This window comes from Hibiscus syriacus, unplaced genomic scaffold (genome assembly GCF_006381635.1).
Source record: "Hibiscus syriacus cultivar Baekdansim isolate YM2019G1 unplaced genomic scaffold, ASM638163v2 tig00110195_pilon, whole genome shotgun sequence".
Lineage (NCBI taxonomy): Eukaryota > Viridiplantae > Streptophyta > Magnoliopsida > Malvales > Malvaceae > Hibiscus > Hibiscus syriacus.
Window position 1 is genome coordinate 1,741,709 of NW_024062621.1, and position 10,609 is coordinate 1,752,317.

Here is a 10,609-nt window from a genome sequence, read left to right on the forward strand (position 1 = left end):
CATAAACTAAATGTTAAGTATGATTTTAGAACAAATAAAAGTTTAGGTACTAAAACCGAACAAAAATAATAATTTATGTACTAAACATATAATTTTCTCTAAAAGTTATTATAAAATATTCCAATTTTATGTAACAACAATAATGCCGCCTTTTTAATATACATTTGGATGAAGATAAAAAGTGCGGTGGGCAAGTGAACCACGTAGAGACTAAAACAGCTGCAAAATAAGCACGCAAAAGGTGCGGACCCCAACACTCTGCTTGCCGTGGCCCTGCCTTCATTATCTATCTCCCATTTTCCAAAGAGCAATTATTTATTTTCTTTATTCAACTTTAAAATTCAATTTCATTATCCATGAAATATTAAACATATTGTTATCCAAATATTTATACTTTTTATAATTATATTTAAGTGAAAAATAAATAATAAGTTTAGTAAGCTTAATCCATACCGAATTAAAATAATTTATTTAAAGTCTGGCCTGAATAAATAGTTTAATTTTAAACTACATGTATATTAAATAGCTTGTGGACATACATGCATTTTGGAGAAGACCTCTAGTGATCAATATGTTTCTTAAAGTGATTCATACGTCTTTTCAAAATCGTTAAATGGTCCAAACATATTTCTTAAGATACTCTAATAATCATCTTATGTGAGAAAATGAAGCTTTTTTTTTCAACTCCTAATATAAGGCAATTCTTTTTTATAAATCATTATTTGAGCAATTTTACCATATTAAACATGATGAATTAAAATTTATCTAATTTTTTATAAAATTTATCTGATTTAATTTATTGCTCATTTAAGAAAAAATTATTTAACCATAGTTTTGAAAATAAATATTTATACGAAAATTAATTTTATAAAAACTAAAATATCTTATGAGCAAATCTTATTAAACTTAAACATCAAATAAAATAAAAACCTTTTTAAACTTTAAATGAGGAAATAAAAGCAACCATCGTCAAATGCTTTGTACTATTTTTTCCATGTTTGTCAAATGCATCTTTAAACTATCCCTACTTGGTCCATGTTTTACGCATGCAGACTATGACTACTCTCTTATCAACTAATTTTAGAAATGAATTAGGGTTTGTTTGATTTATTGTATTTATTTTTTGGAAAATTATTTACACAAAATGAATTTTTATATTATTTAAAAATTTTGAAGTTTTTAATTTGGTTCAGTTTTTAACAAAAGATTAATTGAACTGTATCATGCGATTTTTTTAAAAATGATATAGAAACTAAACAACATAAAAATTTGAATTTTTTTGTTCAATTAGATTTTGTAGTTTTTAACTAGTCATCGTTTTTCAAATTCAATATCCAAAAAAAAGTCAAACTTCAAGCTTAAACTTAATGCAAACACACAAGTTTGAATTAAAAAAAATGTTCTTAGTTTTAGGAGTTTATTTATTTATTTTTATCTTACAACAAATTCAAAATGAATTCGATTTCGTGCATTAATTTTTATCTTTTTTATTTTGGTTTTCGTCGGGAACAAACGAGTTTCGTAGGGGGGAATTGAAATAACCGAATTATGAACTTATATATGTAAATTGTATGGAAACCTAGTTATCAAATGAAAATCTGGAACCGAACTGAACCTTATGTTGGAAGCGTAGATGGGCACTCGGTAATTTATAACACTCGAACTTTTATTGATACGAAACAAAATATGTTACAACGACACTACCTCAATATTACAATATTACAACACTAGTTGCGGCTTGTTTACAAACACAACCTCACTATTCTAAGCTTTGCTAAGCTTTACTCAATTCTCTCATAGCTTTGCTAAGCTATCTCAAATTTTCTCTAGCTTTTCTAAGCTTTCACTCATATTCCATCTCATTCACTTTGCATACATTTATATTAACGCTAAAGACATATATTTATAAGGGTAATTAACCTCCTTAATGAAAGATCTAGGCATTTTCAAATTCTTCTTGTATTGCCACATGGAGTTCCTTGTCTTAATGAAATTCTCTTCCATCATCAATTGTCACATGTTTATTTTCCATGCTTAGTTCTTAAGTAATTCAAGATTATGCTTCACTAATCAAGAATCTTCTAGCTTTTGCCACCTTTTGCCAAGTGTGTTGCCAACTTTGACAATTTCAAACTTCATGCAACTATATCATCTTGTTGCCTCTTTAATTTCTTTTCTTTTGCCAACATTGATTTCCATAATGTTCAAGAATTATTCATGTCTTGCCAGCATAAGTAGTAAAATTAGATTTGAATTCTAACACCTTATAGCTCAGTTCATATCATTTTTTCTCGATTTCGGTTTACAGCCCCTAGAAAACAACTCCTAAAAATTATTTTGATCCTAATTAAAAATAATTTAATAAATTTATCTATTAATATTTTAAAAATACTAGCCTTTTAACCTAAATATCATCGTTTTAAAAATTAATTTATAAATTAACATCCATTTTTATTAATTCTCGAAATAGAACTCTTTTTTGTCATGTAAGGAACATGCGTCACTAACAAGGCACAACTTTGTCCTATATGAATTTTTCCTTCCTGTTTTGCGTTTGTAGGACTAAATTGAAAGAATTTTAAAACATAGGAACCAAATGGAATGTTTAGGAAATTGGGGCAAACACTGCATTTAAATGTGATCGGTTGTTCAATCGAGGCAAATTGGGGCAAACATATTGAGAGCCCTACGTTATCTGTCTTCGTAGCTCATTCTCTCTTCTTCGTCTTCCAAAAATCTCGCATTTCAATATCTTTTTCAGGTAACTTCTTCCATTATCCTTATTCAGTTCATGTCATTATCCTTAATATTATTCCAGTTTAAACCTCGAATCATTCTCCTTAAAAAACCAGTTTCATTTAAGTCCAGAAGAAGGCCGAAAACGACAGCATTGATTCATCTTCAACCTTGTTTTCTTTTGGTTTTGTTTCGTTACAGAATCATGAAAGTGGCAGTGATCGGAGGAAGGATAAGTGGACTGGTCGCAGCCTATGTTCTTGCGAAAGAAGGTGCAAATGTGGTGCTTCACGAGAAAGAGGACTACTTGGGAGGCCATTCCAGGACCGTCCGCTTTGATGGTGTTGATTTAGACCTTGGTTTCATGGTCTTTAATCGTGTAAGTTTTTTTTATCCCCGACGCTTTTGAGTTTTTCGTCACTAATATTCAGACGATTTTTAGTATCAATATGAATAAATATTGGATTAAAGGTAGTGATTACTTTTAATCATAATTAATTTTATGTTAGCTCTTCTTTTCGAGATGAATTTCTATTGTTTCTTATCTTACCATGTTATCAAACCAGTACATATTGATCCCATATGATTAGGATCTTTTCCTGATATACATTTCACTGAGTTTTTTTTTTTTTTTCTTTCAAAAGCTTTATAACAATGCAGTTCACAAGTGAGGTTCACTTATTTTCAGGCTGGGATGATTGCTGCAAATAGTTTTCTGGGAAAAGGTTGTAATATTCTGAGCAATCCAAAGCTTATGGTACCCTCTATGATGGAAACCGGAGCACGTCTTTCGTTACTAGATTCCTCAGTCATTTTATATCAACCGGCTCGGTGACGTGAGTTCCTACAGTGTTCTATGCTTTCTTTCTTTTCTGCTCCTTCTTATCTGGTATAATGTATGCATACTTTCATTGTTACGGAATGTGCATGGTTTGAAAGTCTAACTTGTTCAGATCTCTTCATTCAATATAAACCAGCTATGTTTACAGTTCTCTTTTTAATAAAGGGATAGCTCTGCATTTCTGCAATGCACGTTATGCAGTTGAATCAACCATGAACGTTATAATAGAATAGTTAATATCTTTACTTTTTCCACGAACAGTTTATTGGAGGAAGGTGGCACTATGTTTACCTTTGAAGGAACTAGTAAAAAGTGTTCTCTGAAAACTGTATTAAAGTTCACAGTCCACATTTTTATTTGAAGCTAAATACATTTGAAATCAATCATTCAATGAAAATATAGTATGACTGTCTTATGTTACCTTTTCCTACCATCCATTTTCGATGCATATTCAGACATGAGTACAAGGGTATGTATAATCCTCTAAATATATTAACAATAGAACAATTGAGGATGCCTGTTTATCATACGTTATCAGTCAAACGATGGCAATGTGTCTATCTAACGGGATTTACGGACACGATTTTCTTTACACGTGATACTCAGCAAGGGATAAGCAATGCAGTCGCTTTTTCAGGTTATGACAGACGCAGATTTAGGCCTTGCAGACTCGTATATCAATGAGGATTTCTCTTTTGTTGACAAAAATGCTGGTCTTTTAAACCTTGTAATGGTAAGAAAATCGACACGATCATAGCAATGAGTTCATAACTGCTGTCGTTTACTTCCATAAGATTTTCCTTGTTAACTGCAGATTCTTATCAGCAACAGAGATTTGATTGCTTCCAACTCGAAACTGAGAAAAGGTATACCCTTAACTGTAAACCACAGGAATATAGCATCTGCATGTTCTTCACCTAAATCTCAGCCGAGATTGTATATCTAACTCCTTATGTTCAGGGGTTGGTGGACACCATTGTTGCTTACAGCCAGTTTAACATCTGCAAAGTATTTCTTCAAGCACGTCTTAAGGCAAAATACTCTTACACAAGCTCGTAGGAACATTTCTCGCCATTACAATCTGGCACGAGGTTATGACCTATATAATCTATTATTAAGAAGTCTTTGTTCAGGTTTAGAAATCTCTTAGGTGTGTTTGGTTCACGGAATGTAAGATTAGCAGGGAATAAGATTACTGGGAATGTTGTATTTTGTGTTTGGTTGATTTAGCAGGAATAAAGATTATCGTGTTTGTCGTATTTGGTTAAGGAATAAATATTTTGTGTTTGGTTGGTTAACAGGAATATAAGATTACCGTGTTTGGTTAAGGAATAAAAGATTATTAGATATATATTGGCCAAATTATCTTATTATATATTTTTTTTTTTAACAAGTTGAAAAATATTTATATATTTTCTTTAAAAAATTTAAATTCATAAAATTTATATATATATATATATATATATATATATATTTACAAAATTGAAAATATAAAAATGTTTAATGAAAGGGTAAAATTTTATTTTAAGCCCTGAACTTCATATAAAATTTAATTATAGACTTTTTTTTGTAAATCTAAAATAGTTAAGGATAAATTTGTAATTTAACTTTCGTAAAATTTTTATTATTCAATGAAATTACGAGAATAAGTCCCGGCCAACCAAACATGGGAATGTGGATTTCATTCCCATGGGAATCCACATTCCTTGATCCAGGACACTTTAAGATTTTAAAACATACCAAATCCTTACAATTGTCTCTGGTTTTTCTGTTCTTAGAGTAATGACCTTTTTGCGCTATTATTGGATGAAACAATGGCATACTCCTGTGCCGTATTTAAGTAAGACTCACTCTCAATAAATATTAAACAATATTACTTTCCATTTTGTTTTAATTATTTATCAAATAAATTGTTGGTTTTTTTAAATATTTTTCCAGACAGAAGATGAGGATTTGAAAGATGCACGACAGAAAATTTTATTTCTGATAGAAAAAGTAAGTCCTTGCAGTACTAGTACTTTGTACACATGCTTTAGTCCTTTTATCAAAATTTTCATTCCCAATTTTCCAGGCAAAATTTGATAGCAAGCATGAAATTCTTGAGATTGGATGTGGTTGGGGAAGCTTAGCTATCGAAGTCGTCAATCGAACCAGATGCAAACATACCGGCATTACTTTATCCGAGGAGCAACTCAAATATGCAGAAATGAGAGTGAAGGAAGCTGGACTTCAGGTACTCGTCAGATAATCTGGGAATGGTTGACAAAAACTAGGCTTGAAAGTTAACTTCCGAAACACCAAATTCTCCCATTACCTACCAAAACAAATATTAAAATTCTATGTGACCATCTCCAGTGATGATAGAAGCTGTTGGCCATGAATACATGGAGGAATTCTTTGGTTGCTGTGAATCAGTATTAGCAGAAGATGGACTTCTTGTTTTACAGGTAACTACAGTTTTACATTTTAAGTACTTAGGTCGAGTAACATAGATTACTAGTACATTTGTTTTGACTGTGCCTGGGCTGGTTCATGTTACTACAGTTCATATCATGAAGAGTGATACGACGAGTATAGACGAAGTTCGGATTTTATCAAGGAATACATCTTCCCTGGTGGATGCCTACCTTCTTTGACTAGGATAACAACAGCCATGGATGCCGCATCCAGACTCTGGTATGATTACAGTTTTCCCTTAGTAGACATTATGTAAATAGGAATACATTTTTCTTTTTAATTTCTGTTATTACCATTTGGTTATGGATAAAATTGATGGAAGTTGTTGTAATTCTAGTGTGGAGCATGTGGAGATATAGGACTTCGTTACTACCAAACCCTTAGATGTTGGAGAGAGAATTTCTTGGAGAAGCAGAGGTATGCCATTGCCATATGAAGAATCTTCCAAATGCACAAAAATAGTAAAACAAAATATCTTCTACCTAATTTATCAAACACATACTCATATCCGACACTCGCACACGAATTCAATATGGATAAGTAGGGCATAAACTATATACATTATTTCGAAACTTTTTTTATGGAAGTTTGCATTTTACTCCTCTGTTCATGGCAAAATCATTGCCTTGGGATTTGACGAGAAGTTCATTCGGACATGGGAATATTATTTTGATTATTGTGCTGCTGGATTCAAGTCTAATACTCTTGGGAATTACCAGGTGAGTTTCAAGTAACTGCACATTCTATGTCATCCATGGATTTCATTTCTCCTAAAATATTTTCGATATGATCCTATAAATAACATTAGAAATGGAAATAATTTGCATTTGTAGGTTGTATTTTCTTGGCCTGGAAATGTAGCTGCACTTGGCAATCCATACAAAGGCTTCCCCTCGGCATCTTAGTTTATTCTTTCTCCACATTTCAGAATTGTACCCTAATTAGAGATTGTAGAAAACTTAAACTGCAAGTTCATTTTCATTCTATTATTGAATAAAATAAAATTAAAACATATTTTTTTGATGAATGTAATTGTAAACCAAGGTTTGTCTTAGAATTCTACATGCAATATGTTATGTGTATCTTCCACGTCCGTTTTACAATCATTTGAGAGCATTTAGAGTGGTTTCTCAACACCATGGTGATTTCTGTGCACCGCATATCCATACCAAGGTTTCATTCACCATATACACTAATTCAAGGCTGCTAAATCCAAATAGATGCTGTGCAACCATTGCCGATCAATGACCTTCAACCAACCTTTTCGACCCTCATTGCAATAACTAAAGCAAATGTATCAAGTACTACACAAACTTGATTAGCTTATAACTTCCTAGAATAATGAATAATTACGAATAATGCGAGGTTACCAGCAGAATTTAATAAAACTTAACCTACTGCCAGTAAAATGGAAGATAGTCCCCTGCATTAAATGTTGGGCAGAACTCAATTAATTCATTCCAAAACTAATGCGAAGGGCATACTCTCTCCCAATGCTATAAGATCTACTCCAAGCACACTCAATGATTAGAGATTACTGCAATCTTGATCTGCCAGATCCCCCGCAGTTTGCTTCACTAATCCAATTCCATCTTGAATAAACCCCACAGAACCTGGATGAAGATTGGGGAAACTTTTGAATTTGCAGTCTTGGGGCAGCACCAAGGAGGGGAACGGCCTCTCTCGTCTCATGTTAATTCAAAATTTCAACCGAGCAAGTCCTCTGCCAAACAAACCCCACACTGAACAACCCCACCACAAAGCTCAGGAAGAGCCATGAGTCAACACTTGACTCCACCTTTGAGCTCTCGAGCATCTTTCCACCTGTACAAGGGCAAATACAGGGGGAAAATGATTATGCCATCCTCAAGTGTCAACTACCACTACATTTAACGCTACCACTACGAGTGATCAACCCAAGTGGCCCATAGCTCCACTGCTATCATTAAAATCCTTGGTAAAATCTCCATATCCTAATAATCATATCAAATCAAGCATGATTACCTATCATCCAGCTTTCCTAGATGATATAAATAACAATATACTCAAAATAGAAAGATAACGCAAATTTAAGTTATATAAGCTAACATAACTTGAACACCACCATAGATAAGAAATGTACTGGAGCGGCAAGAAAAAAAAGAAAATATAAAGCAAGCCAAATTAAAACTACACTCAGTAGCACAACTGAAGAAAGGCATCTATTATGCCTAAAGTACTTATTATGACTAGCAAAATAGATACTGCAAACTACAGGGTTTCAAGCAATCCAACCGGTCCCAAGGAGATTTGGCATCCAACTTGAGCCTCCCCTGTCACTGCTGGGAGTAAGAAACCATCACAATTACAAGACCAAACTGCAAAGCGAAGGTTATGCACAGAAGAGGTCAAAATCAAGTTGTCTCTCACGAATTTAAATCACTGTTGTTGAGCTTGTTGGCCCTGTGCACCAGCGTACCCCCACCATAACCGCCTTGTCCTCCATGAGCTCCCCCATAATTTCCAGAACCTTGGGATGAATCATACCTCCATGATGCATTACCATACCCTGAACTTCCATTTGCATCACCGTATCCACTTCCCATGTAACCACCACCACTCCCTTGTAGATCTCCCCCACCCGAACCAGTATTACTATTTGGAGTACCACCAGAACGACCTCCAGCTGCCCCATATCCAGCATTCCATATGATCCATCACTTCCTCCATACCCACCATATCCATAACCTTGATTCCCATACTCAGCAGCTCCAGTAGGAGATTGGCCAGTAGTTGCAGAACCTGGGCCACCACTACCAGCACCAGCACCCCAAGGAGCAGCATTTCCATAACCCATAGCACCATAACCAGTTTGATTTTGAGCGCCCCATGAACTCCTAGGGGCACCAGGAGGCCCACTTGCATAACCAGCATTGGGATTCCCATAAGCTGCACCTGCAGGGCACCATAACCAGCACCTGCAGCACCATAATTGCCATAACTACCATAACCAACACCACTACTAGGACCATAACCGTAACCAGGTGCATATCCTGACGAGCCATAAGGTGGAAAGCCAGCTCCAGTACCCTGGGCACGCATGTATCTGTTGGAGTCCATTCGACCATCATAGGAACTTGAATTCCCACCAGAAGAACCATAACTCTGGTAACCTCCAAAACCACCAGAACCGCCACTCGAAGTTCGGCTAACCCCACCAGGATTGGCATCTTTAGGAAGGGCCCGCTTCACTTCAACTTGCTTGCCATCCAAATCATGAAATTTTGTGCAAAACCCTATCAACTGCATCTTCAGTGTCAAAGGAGATAAAACCAAATCCACGAGGCCGTTGAGTATTCTGGTCATACATGATTACTACATCGGTCACATGACCATAAGCCTCAAAGTATTGGCGAAACCCATCTTCAGTTAAGGTCGGAGGCAACCCACCGACAAAATCTTCTTGGTCCTGACATTTCCATCACCTCCGGAATTTCTACCCTGATTAAAATTACCAGATCTAGCAGATGTTTGCTGCTCCTCTCTAGATAAGCCCTCTTTGCCTCAACCTGGGAAACAGTTATCTTATAATTGGGAACTATCTTTGCACCAGGCAAGGCCAATAGCAATACAGATAAATACACACTTGAATGAACTAAAAATAATAAAAGCCTAAGCTGACCAAACAATACCTTAACACTAAAATTGGCGCCAAAAGAATATAGCATGCACTAAGAAAATACAAGTATAAAAGTTCATACTTCACAATAAATACAACATACTTGGGGGGGGGGAAATCATGAACCATAACCCATACAATCACAAAACAGTAAATCAAGAGAAATAGCATATAGCCCAATTGTATTTTCCTCCGCAGGTAAAAATAACCCTAAACAATCATAGACACGCCAAAACATATAAAGGAAAAAATCCCAGAAAGAATCTCACCGTTCTATCATCGATGGTGTGCTTCTCTTGAAGACAGTATCGAGGACGGACGGATCTGAGAAGACAACGAATCCAAAACCTCGAGGTCTACCAGTAACCTTATCTCTCATAACAACAGTCTGCAAGATGTCGCCATATTGACCAAGTATTCCTTTAGCCTATCCTCGTTTGTTTCCCATGAAATACCACCGATAAACAACTTCCCTGATCTGAATCCATTCCCCCTTCTTTTCTCTTCTCTTTTAGTCCCTGGAAATCTAACGTTCTTTTTTTCGAATTTCAATCTTATTTTAGGTTAGGGTTTTTGGGTTTTTTTGGGATTTGGAGAAAAAAGAAAGTGTGTGGGAGATATTTGGGGGCGATTTAGAAAGAATCAAGGGTTGTATCCTTTTGGACGGTGGAGATTGTAAATTTTTTTGGGATTAAACGGCTGTGATTTGATCATGAAACAGAACCGGTTTCATCTGGGCTAGGTTTTAATTTTAGAATAAACTACACGTTTAGTGCTTAAACTATCACTTTTGTTCCGTTTTAATTACTCAACTATTGTTTTTTCAAAATTATACTTAATATATGTTTTGATTTTATTTAATCACTCGCTATTAAAAAAATTAAAGGTAATGATATATCATCATTGAAAAGATTTAA

The 10,609-nt window shown here is 34.7% G+C and overlaps 2 protein-coding genes, 1 long non-coding RNA gene and 1 pseudogene across 3 annotated transcripts; 3 read left to right on the forward strand and 1 right to left on the reverse strand.

Annotated features, from left to right (window-relative positions):
• Positions 1-3,197: 3,197 nt before the first annotated feature.
• LOC120218312 lies at positions 3,198-3,898 on the forward strand. Its single transcript, XR_005525225.1, has 3 exons — positions 3,198-3,207; positions 3,425-3,572; positions 3,839-3,898. It is a non-coding gene; the product is annotated as an uncharacterized LOC120218312 (long non-coding RNA).
• A 405-nt stretch (positions 3,899-4,303) lies between these two features.
• On the forward strand, positions 4,304-5,825 carry LOC120218096 (probable fatty acid methyltransferase; the record flags this gene model as incomplete). The annotated part of the gene is made up of 6 exons (XM_039215072.1): positions 4,304-4,310; positions 4,392-4,443; positions 4,538-4,661; positions 5,356-5,416; positions 5,514-5,572; positions 5,649-5,825. Coding segments are annotated over 6 exons (480 nt in total), but the record flags the coding sequence as incomplete, so codon positions are not given.
• A 109-nt stretch (positions 5,826-5,934) lies between these two features.
• On the forward strand, positions 5,935-6,974 carry LOC120218097. The gene is made up of 5 exons (XM_039215073.1): positions 5,935-6,024; positions 6,218-6,253; positions 6,372-6,451; positions 6,648-6,753; positions 6,868-6,974. The coding sequence occupies exons 1-5, from the start codon at positions 5,935-5,937 to the stop codon at positions 6,937-6,939; spliced, it is 384 nt and encodes a 127-aa protein (XP_039071004.1). The 3' UTR covers positions 6,940-6,974.
• A 1,113-nt stretch (positions 6,975-8,087) lies between these two features.
• On the reverse strand, positions 8,088-10,250 carry LOC120218098 (annotated as a pseudogene).
• Between the last annotated feature and the right edge of the window lie 359 nt (positions 10,251-10,609).